Below are 19,565 nucleotides of genomic sequence, written 5' to 3'. Positions count from 1 at the left end.
TGAGAGATAACCAACATGTGTGAGTACAGACTCACAAATAAGGCAATACAACACAGGAAATCAGAAAAAAATGTAAAAAAATACAGAAGCCTGATGCACTAGAAGCATGCGAGTCTTTATTAACTATGCAAACACACTTGTTTTGACCACATTTCTCACTTATTCCATGATTTAAAGCTTTACAAAAAAACAAAAAATAAGAGAAAATCAAATATTTACAGAATCTATCTGTGCAAACAGTTGTTTTACATCACTCTGCTATCAGAAAGGCATGCAAATAAACTTTGGTATGTTAACAAAACTACTTTATTTTCTTAGAAGCATTTCTTCTATGTACATGTTTTTGAACAAGTTGTTTTAAGTACGGATTACATTAAAAGCCACACAAAAAAAGTGTTAACTCAAATGTAAGTAAAAACTGAGGCCCGACACTTCTACCATCACGCCAAGCCTGGACATGTAAAGCTGCAAGTTTGGCATGAAGGGAGTCATTATACAACTTTGGCAAATAGGCACAATAAATGAAAACTTAGTTCACTCAAATCTATAAAGCAAACTGGCAGTTTGTAAAAGAAGGATACACACAAAAAATTGTTATGAAATTCATTTTTCCATACAATCCAGAAAGGCATTCACAAGGGCTGTTAGATGTCTGGCAACATAAGAAATATAGAAGATTAAATATACTATGAATTTTCTATTTCTTTTTTTAAAAAATAAAATATATTTTTTTACATTGTCTTTTTATTTTTTTGATTGTACATCAATTCTATATTTCCTATTCACTTCTATGACAAGAAAATATTTTTTTTACATACGGCAAAAGCACCCTGAACTACAGTGAGAAAATCTTGAACACCTTCAAGAGAGATTAAAAATACAAGCAAGCATGATCTAACTGAAGAATAAAACGCGAGTGAATGCAGATGAAAGATGAGTGCATAATTTAATATTTTTCTAAAAGAAAACAGAGAAAACAACATTTCTATGACACACGATGAAGAAGTCTACCTGCAGTGCAGTAAAGGTGCTAAACTGTGTCCTTTGCTGCTGTTGGAATGCAGGACTTTCCGCTGCTGCCGTTGTGCGATCTGTAGCTGGTGAAGCTGGGGGTGTGTATGGTGCGGATGCTCTTTCCACCTGGGCCCAAAGGTGTGGGCGACAGAGGGGAGGGGGAGGAGGAGGAGTATGAAGAAGAGGAGGAGGAGGAGGAGTGCACTCGACCATTCTGCGAGGAGAACGAGAGAGCTTTACCTGTGTGCTGCAAGGGTGTGGGGAGTTTGAGGGATCCGTTAGAAAGTGAGGGGATATGGGAGGAGGGTGGGGGACCGGAACGAGGGGTGTGAGAGGACAAGATGGAGGACTTTGTCATAGAGGAGGAAGACTGGTTAATGGGATTAGTAGCCTCTGGGTTTTGCGCAGACTGGGAGCTGCCTTTAGCAGAGCTAGGATAAAAAGCAGGGATTTTAGAGATGGGTATAGTGGGGGAAGCAGTTTTATGATCCCCTCCCACTCTCTTAGCACTTCCGTTAGCCTGCAAACAGATGCCAAACAGATACTGGTTGTCAAAAACGAAGATTGGTAAAAAAACACATATAAAAGACAAGACAATGTTAAAATAAACTAAAGTTATTCACGCTACAGCTTTACAAAATGCTAAGACACAACTAAAAGAGACCAACAGAAGTTTGTTCCTTACAGGCAAAGGCAAACATATTGAAACGACAGATTCAAAAGTCTAGACCAGGAGTCCCCAAACTTTTTCTTGTGAGGGCCACATAACCGTTTTCTTCTCTGATGGGGGGCCGGAGTCGGTTCGTAGGCTAACAGAAAAAGTCTAACAATGACAGCCTAAACGTACATTTTTTTGTTTTCCAAAAAGCCACAGGTAACCAAATTTTGAATAATTCATTTCTGTAATCTTCATTGAAAAAAATAAATAATACTAATACATTTTAAAAACTAGATATATAGCATTACTTAGGACAATTCTTGTGTGAGTGCTGTAAGTTAAATGTTGCTAGATTCAAGATTCAATTCAAAATACTTTATCTAGATGCTAGTGCTAATAGCTAAAAAAAGGCTGCAATTAATAACCTAAAATTATAAAAGCACTGAAGTTGAAAGGTGAAATGGCAGAAGCTAATAGCTGAAAATGCTGAGGCTGATAACTAGCTAAAAATATTAGCGAAATGCCAAATTTGCCCAAAAAACAGAAAAAATTCTAAATCAGCTAAAACACCTAGCATGTAGCTGAAATATTAGCTAAAATCCAAAATAACCTAAACAACTGAGAAAAGCCTATATTAGCCAAAACAGCTAGCATGTAGCTGAACTATTAGCTAAATGTCAAGTGAGCCAAATAACCTGTAAAAAGGCCTAATTTAGCCAAAACAGCTAGCATAAGGCTAAAGTATTAGCTAAACTCCAAATTAGCCTAAAAACAGAGAAAAAGTCTAAATTAGCCAAAACAGTTAGCATGTAGATGAAATATTAGCTAAACTCCAGATTAGCCTAAAAAAACTGAAGAAATCCTAAATTAGCCAAAATAGCTAGCCTGTGGCTAAAATATTAGCTAAACTGCAAAATAGACTAGAAATCCTTAGTAATTGCCAAAATAGTCGAAAAAGCTAGCATAAAAACAGCTAAATATTTTAACAGCTGAAAGAGCTAAAGACCTATGGACGTCCAAAAAATGTACGAAAGAATAATAATAAGAATAATAAAAAAAAAAAAAAAAAAAGTCAATCAGCGTGTGGTCTGTAGTTTGGAGACCCCTGGTCTAGATGGTTCAATGGCAGACAGGATCTGTGTGTTAGAAGTGTTGTTAGTGTTTCTTAGGGGCTGCGGCGGAGAATTCAAAACAGGAAAGGTGCATTCAACGGCTGGAGAGAATTAGAGAACGTGGTTAGGGGTGCGAAGAGCGACAGCTGGCAGGAGAGTTGTGGACCTGAATTCCACTGAACTGTAGGTGCAAGATGAGCGGGTTATGCCGAGTGTCCTCACGAGGAGGTGTTACATCACCGTGGGGGTTAGGGAAGCTGTGCAGCAATGTTGGTTTGGAGCAGAGGTGCATAGCGGGAAAAGTCTGTTAAGTCTGTGCTTGAACATTGCCAGAAGCATCTCAGAGCTTGGTGACACTGACAACTCAGATGAAGGATTTCTGTGCCTTTTTTTTCCCCAAGTTTTTTTTTTAGGCCACCAACACAATGAAAACCATGAACAGTGTAGACATGCAAAAGCATACAGTTATGGGGTAACAGTCAAGAGTCAAACATGCCTTCTTGTCATTGCAAACAGACACAGATCCACAGTTGCCATTAAGGCATCTTTATTTTTTTTGCAAAACATTTGAAATCTCACAGCTTTGGTAGTCTTTTTAATCCCCCTTAAAAGCGTTTGGCTCCCTAATGTTTTCATGCGTTCGATATTCCTCTAGTCTCTGGTAGGTCCCTACATCAAAACTACCTGTCGGAACTGCCTCTGAGCGTCCTGGAGTTTATGCTGCTTTCCTGCTTTGTCAGTCGCGCCCGGCGACTGTCTGGCCTTCGCAGACATAGGGACGGGCATCCGACTAGTAGGAGAAGCGACACTGGTGTTCTGCAAGGGGATCCAAATAAAAAACAAAGCAAAAAATAAAAAAAAGATAGGGGAAAAAAAGCACACCAAAATTGGAAGTATGAAAAGTGAAGGCACACACAGGTTAAAAAACAAAAACTTTTCAACAATAAAGACCGGTATAAAGGCCATGCACCAAGTGGGACCAAACATTTTTACAGTTGGTAAATATAGTACATGCAGTCAAGAATAAAGAACCAGAGCATCAGGACAATGTCTTTGATGTTCATTGCACCGTTTGCTAAAAAAAAAGTGTTTAAGTTTTAGCAGTGGTAAAGGTGGTAGTAAAGAACCCAACAAAATCCCCAAATCCCAAATCACGTCACCATAGTCTCACAGAGGCAGGTCACTTCTAAACACATATGGACACTTGTGTAGGGGATTAATGATTTTGTCATTTCAGTTGTTAGGGTTGGAGGGAAGGCAGGTCAGAAAGTGAAAGAGAAGGACCCAAAGTCTCCTGGAGTGACAAGATCTAAAGAGAGACCTGTTGCACGTTGCTGGGGACACTCGGGGTTGAGGTGGCGTTGGTCGAGGTGACAACGGGACGGGGCAGTAGCTGAGGTTTGGACTTCTTCTGCAAAGAACTTTTGCTTGGTACCTTAGGAGCGGGCCCTTTGGAGGCAGGGAGAGAGGAAGACCTCTTCAGCCCGCCTCCTTCTGAGTTTTTCCCATTCCTCGTCTTAGAATCTTCGGTGCTGCCTGGCTCCTTAGAGGACTGGGGTCCCATTTCACTGATAGTTGTCTCCAGCTGCTTAATAGTCTGCTCCAAACTGTCCAAAGTCTTGTAGGTGTTTTTACGAATTTCATCTGTCCTGCAGAGGGAATCAGAGTCCTGTCTTTTCTTTTCAGATCCCCTGGAGGTTTCTGCGAATGACTTTGAACGAGCAATTTCAAATCTTTTAGCCTCTTTGTGCTGCCTGAGCGTACCGTCACTTTCTTCTTCGTCTTCATACACCACCACCTGTAGAGTCTTCTTTCCTGACTTGGTGCCCGCTCTGATCGCCTGTGTCAGCGCTGCGAACTGCTTTTTCGGGAATTTGAACTTGAATTTTTTCTTGCCGTCTTGCTTGCCCTCTCCGTTCACTCCGTTGTCCGTTAGTTCAGAAACGGACGAGGACGATGAGGACGATAAGCTGGAACGATCCGCGTTTCCCTTGACCTTGCGGCCATCGACCGCGTCTGCATCCTCGGCTTTGGCCGACAGCCCACCCCTTCGCTCCGTATCCGACTCCTCGCTTTCTTCGTCGATGCGCTCCTCCGCTAGCATCCTCTCCAGCTCTTCCTCACACTCAAAGATGGTTGACAGGCGTTTGTAAGCGGAGCGGATATCCATGGGTTCGTTAAAGATGATGATGACAGGTTTTTTGCCATTATCCTGCAACCCAGCAGGATTAACCGTGGAGTTGTCTTTGTTTGCGGCATTGCCTACGGTAACCGTCTGGACACTTCCTTTCTTGGCACTCACGAGTTCTTGGTATTCCCCACTAGACAGGGATTGAACTTTAGTGTTTGTGATCATTAATGCTATATTATATGGCGGTGGAGGTCCTTCTTCTGCTGGTAAATCAGGACTAAGACTTGCCCCTTCTTCGTCTAAAGTATATTTAGACTGTTTGTTGTCTTCACTGGAGGGTTTCTTGGGTGGTGGAGCAGAATATTTTGGTGGCTCTTTACTAACTCTTGTGGATACAACCTGCTCAGACATGATGTTTTTGCTTGAAGAAACTTGAGCCACTTTGCTTTTCTTTTCAGTGTTCACTTTATTGAGCACCTCCCCCTTTTTCATTTCAGCACTTTTCTTGAAGGATTCGGGGCGTTTAACCTGCTTCTTCGGCAGTTTGAATCCGTTAAGTCCCGTGGGTTTGGGGGATATAGGTGGGGGTGTAAGAGCAGAAGGCGATTTAGGTGGTGGAGACAATGGCGGCAGCTGCTGTTGCTGGCTTGGAGAAATGTCATTAGCATTGACATTTGACACCTGTGTTGGAGGCTGTGCGGACTCCCTGTGTTCTGGTGTGTCTTCCAGTCCCGAAGGAGTCGGTTGATCTTTGGTAATCTGGCCAGTCACATAATATATTACCTGTGAGATTGAAATGTATAATTTGTCATTTAAGCTCAAGTATGTACGAAACATGACTGTAAACAGAGTGAATTATACACACCCCAGGGCTCTGTCGCACAGTAGTGTTCCCGTTTTCATCTGTGCTGGGATCTTTATCCTCTCGACTGGGCTCTGAGCTCTGGTAGGACAGTGTGTGAGGGGATAATATTACTGTGCAACTGGTGTTCCAAGTTGCAGCAGATTCACTTTGAGGAGACATCCACAAAGTAAAATCGAATTGGCCAGTTACTTTATTTTTATAGAGTTCTAACTTGGATTTTTTTTCTGCAACACTTTTTTTCCCTGTTCTGATATTAAATGTTTCATAATTGATTCAGAAGAATTTTTTACATTTAAAAGGAGACAAATTTAAAAAATTGAATTTGTATGAACTTAAAGTAAAGCAAGAGGAATGTATGCTACTTTGTAAGATATATAAACTATTTTGCTAACAGCTAACAAAATGCACAGTTATATTTAAAATATACAAATTTAGTAACTTGCTTTATACTTTTAAAAGCTCTCCATCACAACAAACAATGCCTAGAGGAATTTTTGTATCATGCTCACTACTGCTCTAGCTATTTGATGAAGAACTGCACAAAAGACCTAAATATGTATTTTTTCTAGTTTAAATTTTTTTGTTATTGAAAAACTGAATTGAAAAGAGACCGTGATTAATGTGAGGCTTTTTATGATTTTTGTCTCATATGTTTATCTATATGATTAATTTCATGGCGGCCCTAATACTCCATCGAAGCGAGTTAGACTGCAACCCTACAAAGAAAATATTTTCCAAAATATCTCAGTTTTAATGTTTCAAAAACTGAGAAATTTTCTTTGTTAATTACACAATTTCTTTTTCACTAACACTAATGTTTGTTTCATTCCTAAACAGTCAAACCCCTAAAAAGAGCTCATTTTTCCCCTTGTTTGATTTAGTTTCTAAAAAAATACTGACAAACGTTCCAGAATTAAAAAAAATACTGATAAGACAAAATATTTTCCACCCTAATAACAAATATTAGCTATAAAAAATGCTTTTTTTCTTACTTGTAGAACATAAATGCACAAAACAACAAGCTCACGGGTTTTTTTGACACTAAGTAATTTGGAAATTTCATTTTAAACAAGTGTTTAAAATGTATTAAAAACACGTGATATAATGGAAAATACTCTGTTTTCAAGAAATTGAGCTTTGTTGCTAACACAGGATTCTCTGTTTATACTTATTGTGAAATAATTTAATTTAATGGCATTATCTAATATTACTTACTAAATAAATATAAGTTTTGTCCTTGCATTTTAATGTGGAACAGAACTCCAAGAGAGACAATTAAAACATTTCTGAGCATTTTTTTTTGTTCTGCTACATAAAAATTGACTTAATATGAAATTTGTGTTTTCAAATGTGCAAAATCTTTAGTGATTATTAAGATGTGAAAAAGCAAACTGAGGGGGGAGTTGTGCAAAGACAAAGAGAAATCAAGAATCCTTCTGGAAATGAGTGAAGGAGAGGAGCATGCAAAAGGGGGCCAGACTGACCGCTAGTGAACCAAGTCTGCAAAAACAGTTTGTCTGTGATGTTTATCTGAATTGCAAATGATTGAGAACACTGAAGAAAGACAGAAGACGCTTGAATTGCCTGTAAGATCCAGTGCAGCTTACAGGTCTTTATTTATTTAGAGGAATAGACATCAGACTATTGATTCCACTAATTCAGACATTATACAACAGACAGAGTTTTTCAGAAGCTCAATTTTATGCAGACTTAATCCTTAAAAAAAATCCAAAATGTGAACTCCAGCAAAAGAGGAAAACCAAAGCAGCAAGGAAAGGAGTGTTCTGGTGGAAGCATCTAGAAGGTTCTTGAGCCAAAGCAGGAGCACAGGGGTTGTAGGAATAAGAGAGCAACTGGTTGCAGAGGGAAGTAGTTAGTTGGGCAGCTGTGGGACGGCGAGTATTTTACCTTTTTCTCTTTGAGGGGTAGCAAAGCCCCGGGTCTTAGCTCTTTGATTTGGGGCTCAATTCGAGGGGCGGGTTCTACCAAATTTTTGCCCCCTACATCCTTAATTGTACACTTCTGGAAAACCTGAAGGGCGGAAACAAGCGAAAGGGGCGTTGGGACGAGGATCTTGAGGAGAAGGGTGGGTCTTATTTATTTATTTTTTCTTTTTTGGGAGGGGAATGGCTGCTGAAGGTTCTGAAGAAATCCCCCACCACAAGAAGAAGCAACACCCTCCCCGCAGAGCAGAAATCAAACTCCCCATCCTTCCTCAGATTTGAGGTCATGTTTGTGTTTTATGTGACTCACCTGTAGCTCCGCCATGATTTTGTCGCCTTCGTCCTCCTCCTCAACGATTGCAGCAGAAGGAACGGGGGGAGGCGTGGCCGGCTTCGTCTTGCTCTCTGGTGGGACTTTGGTAGGCTTCAGCTGGGGCGAGGAAGGTGGGGCATCTTCCTCACCCTCCTGATTGTAGTCATGGAAACAGAAGAGGTTATTTGACTAGTTTAGAGGGCTTTTTCATTCCAAAAATTACGTTTTTTTTTGTACCTGAGCTGATATGCTCTCCTTTCTGGCAGTGAACACCACCTCTCCAGACCGAGTCGTAGTCATTCCTGAACTGGAGGCTGGAAAGGTTTTCCTTGGAGGAGGTGGGGGCGGGGACTTGTTCGGCTTGTCCGACCCCTGCTTGGTCAAAGCGTCGGCGGCTGCTGGTTTTGTGGCAGTTTTGGAGGGTCTCTCTACTGATGGTTTGGTGGGTTTTTCCATTAGAGGTTTGGGAGGTTTCTCAGGCCCCTTCTTGACTGGGTTGTCTGAAGGAGACGTTGATTCTGGTTCTTCTGTCATTTCAAGAAATAATACATGAATAAGACGTCTTTTTACGACAGGGGTGTCAATTCAGTCGCAGAAGGGGTCAAAAACCAAAACACACCTGAGGTCGAGGGCCTAGCAGGATTAACATTTACTGAACGCTCTAAAACTACATTTTTAAAACTTTAAAACTGTAACTTTTTTTTAACATAATTATGAACAAGATATGTAACATTACCTGCAATACTGTTAGTACTGATAGCTGAAGATGCTGAAATTGAGCACTGAAGATGACAGCTGAAATCACTGAAGCTAATAGCTAAAAACACTAAAGCTAATAGCCAGCTAAAATATTAGCTAAATGCCAAATTAGCCCAAAAAAACAAAAAAAAGAGTTAGCCAAAATAGCTAGCATGATGCGGAAAAAATTGCTAAACTTCAAAACAGCCAAAAAAACTAACAAAAGCCAAAATTAGCCAAAACAGTTAGCAGAAGAAGAAGAAAAAGGAGCTAGCATGTAGCTTAAATACTTGCTAAAGTCTAAAATAGCCCTAAAAAATCTTTGTAAATGCCAAAATAGTCCAAAAACCCAGCAGAATGCCAATTTTTAAAACTTTAAAACCTTAACTTTTTAACATAATTATGAGTTAGAAATAAGTGCAAGATAACATCAGGTCACTAATAACAATAAGATAAAATGATCTGGAGGGCCGGATATAATTACCCAATTAGATTCGGCCCCCAGGCCTCGACTATGACACGTGTTTTACGGGATCTGATACAAACTTTGACATACCTGATGGTGACTCAGGGGGATTACGAACGTCTCCTTGTTCTACAGCAGCAGCAGCGGGAGGCAGCAGTTGGTTCTCATCAGTGTCTAGATTGGGAATTCCCTTCATCATGTTGGCCTGGGCCTCCTGGAGGATCTTCTCAAACTCCTTGCCATCGTAATGACCAATGTTCTGTCTTTTTTCTTCCCATTCCTTCTCTGCTGCCTACAGTTATTACACAGAAAAACAGCAGATTCACAAAATCAGAGATAAGAAAATTCACAAGTAAGCTTAGACATGGATAGATAGTGTCTTTCACCATAAGCTAGTTAACCCTTTAACACCGGAGCTCCAGTGTTTATGTTCTTTGATTTAACATTATCAACGTAATTCCAGCAGATTCTGAAGGAGAAATGCAGCCCGTGTGGAGAAATAATTGATTAAACCGTTATTATACTTGTTAAGTAATTATACACGTTTTTTTTTTTCTTTTTTTTTGAGCTGCACCGGCACTGGGATGCATGGCGCACACACCTGGCTTAAACAGCAGCTGGGTCAGGTAAGGAGCGATACTGCACCAGGCAAAATTATTGATTGAGTTATTTTATTTAGGTTTTTAATTTTTACCTATTCTTTTTACATTTTACACAAAATAAGTGGTGTGTCAAACTGTAAAAAACAAAAGAAAAAATACAAAAAAACATGAATATATAGCCTAATCATTGGCCCCTTCAGCAGATGGTGACCCAGGCAGCCGCCTATGTCGCCTAAGCTTGGGGCCAGCCCTGTTTTTGAGGCTTAATAATCTTTTATTTTGAAAAATCTTTTATTTTGAACAACAATGGGATTATCTCAGCTACACTTTTGATCAATAAGCTGCAAAATTTAGTAAAGGGGCAAAATGACTACATCTGAACGATCTTTTATTCTGAAAAATATTTTGGTTTTGAAGACGAGAGGATTCTCTCGGTTACATTTCAGTCACGGGAAAGGTTCCTTTGCAAATGAATAAGGGATAAGTGCAGGGATGGAAGAACAGACGGACCGCAGCTACAACAAAGTTGGGGAACGCTGGTTTAACGTACCTCAATAGACACAGTTCTGTTTTTGCTTTTCTCCTTATTGTTCTGGAGCTCCTCGATAACGAGATCCTGATGAGTTGTGCCGTTGCCACTATTCACCAGAGTCTTCTTGTGGCGAGCAGGACTCTGCGGGTTCGCTTTTGGAGACTCCCTTCCTTGAGTCTTGCTCAGGTTGGGGCTGGAGATGACGGTTTGGCTGGGGGTGGGTGGGGGGCTGGCCTGAGTCATCAAAGCTGCAGATTGCTGGGACTGCTGAATGAGGACCGGGGAGCTCTGAACATGATGGATGACCACCGGGGAGGAAGGCATCACCTCCGATTTGACGGTGGAGCTCTGCGGTTCTGGTGGGGCTGAGCCAGGTTGGACTGATGCTTCTGCAGGGCCGTCAGGGCTGTTAGCCACAGGGACGTTAGTGGAACAATCTCGTCCTTTCTGAGAAAACTCAGTTGCACACCTGTAGAGTAGGAAAACGGTGTGTAAGATGGAAATAATGCTGACAAATGATCAAATTCTGGGATGAAAAGTCCTATGGATTAACAGTAGTGCATATGGAAATGAGACGCTGCGACCACCAACCAATTAATTCACTCATCAGTTTAGCACAGATGGTGAAAGTATGTACAGCTGCATGGCACGCTCCTTTATCCACATACAATGACCTTCGATGAGCAGAATACCAGCTTGCTAATAAAACCAAACATAGACTCCACATCCTGTAAGGCGTCAGCCCCGCGCCCTTCTCTACGCACCGTCTCAGATTGCTGAGCGTGTCAGTCAGACTCTTGACCCGTTTCAACATGCTGTCCAGTTTGTGGGGCTCCTCCTTTAGAAACTTCACAGCCTCCACCTCCACCCTGAGCACAGCCCGCATTCTGGTTTGCAGGCCTGGGAATTCTCCTGAGGAATTCCAGAGAAGGAAAAGTGTTAAAATGTCACCAGAACTATTTTTTCAGGCTATAACAGACTATATTTTCGTTATTTTTGTTTGTGCAACTGGGATTACTTAGCTAAGCAGCCCTGTATATTGAAATAAAACAACTCTTAAATCCTATTGCATTTTATTGTACAGTTACTGCACACTCCAGATTTTATTAGCTTTTAATGTGTATGTCATTTTTACATTTCTATTGTACTTTGTGTTTTTGCTGCTTTCTGTGTCATCATGGCCAGAAGACCACAGATGATAATTCTGGCTTTTTAAAAAAATGTGTTTCGTCTTGTTTAACCATGTGGTTTTGTTTTAAATAGTATTGTCCCCTTTTAAATACATAAATACAAAAAAAATACTAAAATTGACCTATTTAGGAGTGATTATAAATTATTTACTCTTGAAAATGAATCAATAAAAAAATAATTCTTAAAAAAAATAACAATAAAAATGCCATATTAGAGGAAAAAATGCTTCCAAGGAAATATAATTAAAATAAAAATAACTAAGAATATTTAGACACTTATGATAGTCAAATTTGGTCAGCAAAAAAAGTCAATTTCCAAAAAAACATTATGATTTAAGTAAGTTAGTGTTTTTAATAGTCTATTTTTTTCTTTAAATCAATCCCTTTTAGGATATTTGCTCCCAAAAATACCCAATTTTTACAAAGGTGTCCCCAAATAGGATCAAAATCATTAACTATCTAGACAAATTTAGCTTTCAGATACAAAGAAAATCTCGTTTAGAAGTTTTAAAGTAAAAAAAAAAGCCACTAAAGATGCATTAAAGAGATGCATCATCTTACCTTTAAGCCCTGCCAAAGACTCCCCCACCTTCCTCAGCGTTATCGCTCCTTCCTCTACATCCTTCAGGGTCACCACTTTCTTGGCTGTTGCAGAGTCGTTCTGCAGGGAACCTACGTAGTGCTCCAGCTCACTGCAAACAAAGACAAAAAAAACTGGTAATTAAAAATAAATAACACAAAAACACCAATAATAATGAAAATACAAACATTAATATAAGAGTGAAAAATAAACTTCAGCAATTGGATGTATTTTTAGTTTTAGACACTAGGGGGCAGCGGGCATTCATCCATTTTTGTTTATCCCATAATAAGGAACACTTGGCAAAGTTGATGGCAAGAGTTGTGATCAAAATTGAGATTGTTGGCAACAAGTCAGCAATGTTATATGTCTGACCAGCCTGGGCGTGTTCAACAATGATGTCAGCTGTGACACCTCCGTAATATGCAAGCCAAGAAAAATACAAGCATGTTTTTGTCTTGTTGTTATGAAAAAATAAATAAACAGTCTGAGGCTTTTCTGATAAAATGTCATCACATAATGACATTCACGCTTCTCTAAGATAATATAAACAGTCAAAATAGTTAGATTCCTTGAATTAAAGCACAATGTTCACATATTGAGCGATGTTTGCTGTTGCACGATAGAGAGGTATAAAGCTTAATCTCCCCCAAAACTACTTTTGTTCATTCCTAAAAATCCATGAGCTGCCTTAAAAAAAAAGAATTCCGCATGGCAAAGGCTTCACCAAGCCTCGTAAGCATGCAAATTAAAGAAGATTCAATTACCGCTTCCTGTTGGCAAGTTGAAGTGACAAAATTAAACTAAGAGCAGGATAATTACTGCACAGTCTGGCCTATTGTTCCAGCCTGCCCTCTCTAAAATGCAGGTCCTGGCTGCTTGTGTAAACCTGCGGACTGTAATTTGGAGGGTGTTGTCGAAGCGTTTAGGATGGAAAAGCTCAGGTGAGCACATGAAAATGAAACCTTTTGGGGATTTTCCTACAAATGGAAGATCACCGACTGGAGCCACATGGGTGTGTCTGCGCTCACCTCTAAAGCCCAAGGAAAGAATTGATGGAAGGATGGCACACTTTTACATGGATGGAGCCACTTTAACTAAGTCATGCACAACAATGGTTAAAGACAAAGAAATAGTACAAAGTTAAAGGGTATTTGATGTTGTTTCATCTGTATGGGAAATTGTCAGTTCATAGTGGGACAAATGTTTTCAGGCCTGCTGTCAGACAAAGAGTTATATTGCAATCTTGTAATCTCATTCTGAACTTTGAAAAAAACATTTTTAGTAATTTAGTAAGTTAATTGCAACATATTGCTGGGATCAAACTAACAATGAGCATTAAAGTTTAAGATCACAAATTATACTCAAACCCTGCTATCAGTTAAGAACCTGGATTGGTTAAGACTACTGTCACATATCCCAAAATGCCACCACACAGTGACCTAAATGTATGTTTTTTTTCAGCAAAATCGGCAGGTGGCCGCACAGCGGCAGACGTGTTTTACATTTTGCCCAGTGGCTGTGGAGGTTTCACTAAAAAGTTAACATTTTATGGCAACCGGAGGATTTTTGTCTTTGAGGTTGCGTAGTGAAAGTAAAGCAATAGGCGAGGATGATGCTATTACGAAATCTATGGTTTAAAAGTGGGCATAAAATGTAGGACCCAATTGGGATATGCTAGCCAGCCGCCCCGTGGAGAGAGTAGCGTGCTAGGAAGCTCCGCTGCCCAGAGTCCGGCAGAGCTAGCAAGGTCCATTGCTCAGGGACCACCAGACTTAAGCCTCAAGGCGCCTTAAGGCACCTGACTAGTGCCTGACTGCCACCTGACTGCCAGCTGACTGCCACCCGAATGATGCTTGACTGCCGCCTGACTGCCACCTGACTACCACCTGACTGATGCTTGACTGCCACCTGACTGCCACCTGACTGCCGCCTGACTGCCACCTGACTGCCACCTGACTGCCGCCTGACTGCCACCTGACTGCCACCTGACTGCCGCCTGACTGCCGCCTGACTGCCACCTGACTGCCGCCTGACTGCCGCCTGACTGCCACCTGACTGCCGCCTGACTGCCGCCTGACTGCCACCTGACTGCCACCTGAATGATGCTTGACTGCCGCCTGACTGCCACCTGAATAATGCTTGACTGCCACCTGACTGCCACCTGACTGCCGCCTGACTGCCACCTGACTGCTGCCTGACTGCCGGCTGACAACCCCCTAATTGCCGCCTGACGACCTGCTGGCTGCCGCCTTACTGCCACCAGACTGTCGCTTAACTGCTGCCTGACTGTCTCTGACTGCCGCCTGAATGCCACCTGACTGCCACCTGACTGCCGCCTGACTGTCACCTGACTGCTGCTTGACAGCCACTTGACTGCTATCTGACTGCTGCCTGATTTCTGCCCAACTGCTGCCTGACTGCCGGCTGACAACCCCCTAATTGCCGCCTGACGACCTGCTGGCTGCCGCCTTACTGCCACCAGACTGTCGCTTAACTGCTGCCTGACTGTCTCTGACTGCCGCCTGAATGCCACCTGACTGCCACCTGACTGCCGCCTGACTGTCACCTGACTGCTGCTTGACAGCCACTTGACTGCTATCTGACTGCTGCCTGATTTCTGCCCAACAGCTGCCTGACTGCCGCCTGACAACCCCCTAATTGCCGCCTGACGACCTGCTGGCTGCCGCCTTACTGCCACCAGACTGCCGCCTAACTGCTCCCAGACGACTGCCTGACGACCACCTGACTGGTGCCAGACTGCCGCTATTAGAATTCTGATTTTCAAAATAAACGGGTGGCAGCATGAAATCTGTGACCGTAGCCTAACTCAAGCTTCTGATGGGTTGCAAACATTTGATTCAGGTAAACAGCTGCAAATAGGAGCAAGAATTGCAGGAAAGCAAAACAGGCTGCAAAAACTACCTCACTTTTGACCAGCATATGCAGTAGCCATGTTTATATGACAACAATGTGATTTTCAAAGTTTTGTCATTAGTTGTCATTTTAAGCTACACATCCACACTAAACACATTTTTTGGTCCATCTGCAGAGCAACTTTGCAAATTCTGCCAATCTGCAAAAACACAAGTGGCCCCCGTGGTAACCTCAAAATCCTCTTGTCGTGCTTTATTTTGAAAATAGGGCTGATTCTCTCCATCTTTTCATGGAAATCTTCCTGCATGGTTGATCCCATTTGTGCATATTAAAGCCGATCTGCCTCAGCAGCACAGCAAAAACATTCTCAACATCAATCTTTGGCGCTGCGGTGCCAGGAGATGCTTTTGGGGCTTGTTTGAACCGAAACATAATACACCGGTCTCACGCTGCACTGCTAATGCTGCACACCACAACTGTGCATGGCGCCTTTGTCTTTTGATCTAAATCTTTAACAAACTTGTTTCTTGTTCTCATTTATCACACAAAATCGAATACGCTTCTTAAATAAATAATAAATCATACTTGAGCTGAGTGAGAACATGCTCCTCCAGGCCCAAGTACTTGTGCCTGTCCTCTTCCACCAGAGCTCTCTGTCTCTGGACAGGATCTTCCAGACGTCGCATTGCCTCGGTGAGTTTGACACTTATCTCTTGCTCTGTTCTCTTCAGCTGCACCCGTACGGTCTCCTGGTTCTGGAGCTGGAGACGTAAACAGGGAAATAAAATCTTATAGGACTCAGGAGGCTTACAAACCAGCATAGGAGCCCATAAAGAAAGCAGATGAGGGCACAGGTGGAAGTCTGAGCCTCAGCTTTACACCCGCTCAAATCAATGGAAAAGGACAAAGAGGTCTTGCCTGCAGCTGTCGCATCTGATAAAGTTGCATCCTGAGGTCAGAGACATTCCTCCTGAACTGCAGGAGGTTGACTTTAAGAGGAGCTGAGCTCTTGTCTGATGAGGGTTTGTTGCGTTTCGGAGCCAAGTCTGGGGAACCACCTGGGTAGCAGAAGAAAGTAAATTGTTGATTGAGGTATTAAACACAAAAAAGACAAACAGCATTTGCAAGCCTGCAGGTTTGCTCAGAGTCATCGTCTTCCTGCGTGGTCAAATTTCATTTAGCAGATGGAGACGGCCTCACATTTTACTCTCGAGTACTTTGCAATAAAGAGGAGTTCATAGTTGGTTAGTTCACTTAATATGAGCTCATTTCTGCTAACAAGACCAAATCCTCACTCCTCCACAACTGGGCACTACTCAACCAGGGATCCTGGTATTTGTGCAGAACCTGTTTTGCAAATAAAAACTATGGAAGAGGAAATTTTCCTGGCAAACATTCATAATATCTCATTGTTTTTGTAATTGAATGTTATCAGTTATCAAACTAATAGTCTGGAATGTGGCCTTTGGGTTGTTGCACTTTCTGTTGGGAGTGTTTTGGCTGAACTTGTGAACTTGTGGGAAACTCACTCGAATGTTTAGACATTTTTTCATCATCAGTCAATCAAATATATTCACTCCTCTGCACTAAAAGTCCACAGGATATTTTTCAAAATGCTTCTGTGTTTTATTTTTAAGCACTTTGTCATTATCCTGACAGATACAACCTTTAAACTAATGGAAATGCCAGCTTTTGATTTTGTTTTTTCTACACATAAACTCATGTTTCTGTTCAAGTCTTTGTCGAACCTAATAATTAAATATCTCTGGAATTATTCTTTTGCAAAATGCAAAAACACAGACATGAAACAATTAGACTGGCTGCAGCTTTGAAATATCTGTCAGCCACCTTTTAGAGATGCAAAAGGAAGAAACCATGGAAACCAATTAACCCAATGGTTTTGGCTTGGATGAAAAGGCATTAAACGTCTGCAATCACTGACGTATGTGCATGGACTTAAAGAGCAGAGAAATGGCAGAGAAAACACAGCTGGTTTCTTCAAACGAAATAGTTTTTGATCATAAAACTCAAAATTAGGCGTATATTTAGAAAGATAAACATCCTTAAGATCTCAAAAAATCTGTTTATTTCAAACGTTTTCTGGTTCTGCAAAAAGCTGATTTAATTTTTCTTAAAAAAATGTTAACTTAATGGCAAAACAAGAACAATTTGTTTTTATTATTGTATTTAACCCTGTGAAACCATGTTTATTATATCTTTCAGATCAATTTAGAGGGGCTATTGCATTTAAAACTATAAAAAAATTATTTTGTAAACAATGCCGTTCTAATTTTCTGCCACTGGTAATCTTTTTTTGTGCTGGAATATATTCAAATTAGAAGGATTTTCTTTCATAATTATAGAAAAAAGAAATGTAATTAATATAATGTTACTAGTTCTAAAACCAAATAATTACTCTCATCTTCTTTTATGACAATTATAATCTACATTTTGTTTAAAGACCTGATAAAAACTGTGTTTTTAACATATTCTTGTAGCATTTTTTAGGACGTATATAAAATAATTTAAGATTAAAACTGCATTTCTGAAGATTTCTTTACTGAAATCAAGATGAATCGGCAGCAGATGAAAAATTAGTTTTGAAAAAAAAAATACTCTTATGATGCAGCAAAAGGCTGAGCCAAAGTCTCACTGCTCTGCTCCATTCTGATGCATCCATATGTAGACAAATAGATTCATTATCGTCTTCATTTTCTTCATCTGAGCTTTCATCTGGTTCAAAAAGGTACGCCTGGATAGCTTTTTATATTGCTCGCCATTTTTTTGTTGCACCGCTAATGTTAGCTTGGGGTTGTGAGGGGCTGTAAGATAGTGGGAGAGAGTGCAAACAAAGGGATGATGGGATATAAGCAGTGGCTTACTAAACAGTCCCGCCTGTAAACTTGTTGGCAAATTCCTAATGAAATACGGCCGCTCTGCAGAAAATATGTCCAAAAAACAACATAGATTTTTCCTATTTTGGCTAAAAACTGCATAGTCATAATTAAAGATTCCCGGGAATGATTTTACAATAGATTAAAAGATGATTTGATTGGGTCTTTAAAGGCCAAATAAAGGGAATACAAAAGAAATTTACGAAAATGTTTCTATTATTTTTGGATTTTTTGGATTTTATTTTGAAAAAATCCAGATACTTGAAGTGACTGATCTCTACAATAACCTCCCCAGGACTCAAAATTTGATTTATTCAAGCAACTCCATAGTGACACAAATCTGTCACAAGAAGATTCAGTAAGTAAAAACAAACAAAAAAAATGTTTGTAGTTTGTAATCGTAAAAATCGTATCTCTTCATCTGCTGTGCGACTGCACAGACCTGAGATACCGGTTACAATGTAAACTACCGATGTCAATAAAGAGATGCGTGTTAACGCTACAGAACAACCTCTGGAAGTCTGGCAAGTTCAAAAAACAGACTTTAACTTCTTCGTTGTTTTGAAGATTTCTTAGTCACAACAGGGCAAATCCCTGTGAAATGCGCCGTGATACCCAGGATTAGCTTTCAAGACACACACAGTGTGTTGTGTTTCTGCTGGTGGAGGTTGCAGATCTGAGGCCGATCTGGCAGCAGCAGTCGTCAGATCGCTGAATCACTTTCCCAGAACTGAGAGTTAATAGGAACTTGTTTTCAGTGGAGCTTTTGAAGGTTTTTTGGGCGAGCTCTGTTGGCTATTGTCTCCTCACTTTGTAACTACAAATGCATGTGCTGGCGAGACGGTTGGAAAAAGAAAATACAGCAAAGGAAAGGAGGACGGCTTGTGCTTAATGCCGAGTTCAGGCTTGTCTGGACAAGACAGAAATACAAACCTGAGCTGGGAGCACTGCTGGCTGGAGATGGAGCCTTCGTTGGTCTTTCACTGAGATAAGACAAATTCATTAGGATATCATTTTAATGACAAGAAAAACGATTTCCAGACACTTGAACTGTACTGGTGAAGTTCAGTTAAAGGAAAAACATTTTTAAGACAAACTCGAGTGGTTAAGGTGATGTTAATCAGGTTAACAAGCATTGTTTTTGTAGCACAAATTCACTGCAGGCACAAAACTTTAACACCAACTAACAAAAAGAATGGACAAAGAGGCTCTACAGACAAATGCAAAGAGCTTACAAGCAGCAAAAACTTCTGTTATTTTTCTGCAAAACTGTTGATTTCCTCTGCACCAGGTGGTGTGTCCCACCCTTTTTCATTGTTTCAGGGAAAACTCTTTTTCCCTTTCCTGTTGGAAGTGAACCCCCAGGCGTTTTTTCCCGGACGCCTCACTCCATCCTGTTCTGTCATGGCTTACCTTGCAGGCTCCTTGGTGCCACTACTGTTTGGGCCCTTTAAAAGTGCATGCTGAACAAGGCCAGTCAAGCTGGCAATCTGTTGCTCCATAGCCTTCATTCGCTCTCTGCAGAAACATTAGAAAACTTTGCTCATACCGTCACTGTTGCGGATTTTCTTTGACTTTGTAAATGGATTGCACAGCAACCTCTTTCCCCTTTTGTCTTTAGGAAGGATGTGGGGTGTGTTAAGGAAACAG

The 19,565-nt window shown here is 40.8% G+C and overlaps 1 protein-coding gene across 14 annotated transcripts in view; it reads right to left on the bottom strand.

The window, feature by feature from the left end:
• Window positions 1-96: 96 nt before the first annotated feature.
• The window catches only part of si:ch211-285f17.1 (sickle tail protein homolog), a 123,975-nt gene continuing 104,506 nt past the window's right edge, over window positions 97-19,565 (bottom strand). For 8 of the 14 annotated variants that reach the window (XM_024279564.2, XM_024279560.2, XM_024279561.2 and 5 more), the window contains 15 exons: window positions 19,329-19,433; window positions 18,849-18,898; window positions 15,940-16,079; window positions 15,607-15,782; window positions 12,126-12,256; window positions 11,139-11,286; window positions 10,393-10,843; window positions 9,331-9,532; window positions 8,274-8,563; window positions 8,034-8,189; window positions 7,689-7,811; window positions 5,781-5,858; window positions 4,106-5,698; window positions 3,469-3,600; window positions 97-1,534 (listed from right to left, as the gene is read on the bottom strand). In XM_024279564.2, coding sequence (XP_024135332.1) covers window positions 1,031-1,534; window positions 3,469-3,600; window positions 4,106-5,698; window positions 5,781-5,858; window positions 7,689-7,811; window positions 8,034-8,189; window positions 8,274-8,563; window positions 9,331-9,532; window positions 10,393-10,843; window positions 11,139-11,286; window positions 12,126-12,256; window positions 15,607-15,782; window positions 15,940-16,079; window positions 18,849-18,898; window positions 19,329-19,433 — 4,279 coding nt within the window. In that variant the 3' untranslated portion in view covers window positions 97-1,030. The remainder of the gene's footprint in view (window positions 1,535-3,468; window positions 3,601-4,105; window positions 5,699-5,780; window positions 5,859-7,688; window positions 7,812-8,033; window positions 8,190-8,273; window positions 8,564-9,330; window positions 9,533-10,392; window positions 10,844-11,138; window positions 11,287-12,125; window positions 12,257-15,606; window positions 15,783-15,939; window positions 16,080-18,848; window positions 18,899-19,328; window positions 19,434-19,565) is intronic. The other 6 variants (XM_024279574.2, XM_024279575.2, XM_024279572.2 and 3 more) reach the window with 5 other exon arrangements.

Source organism: Oryzias melastigma, linkage group LG20, assembly GCF_002922805.2.
Source record: "Oryzias melastigma strain HK-1 linkage group LG20, ASM292280v2, whole genome shotgun sequence".
Taxonomy (NCBI): domain Eukaryota; kingdom Metazoa; phylum Chordata; class Actinopteri; order Beloniformes; family Adrianichthyidae; genus Oryzias; species Oryzias melastigma.
This window is presented reverse-complemented; position numbering and strand designations above follow the sequence as displayed.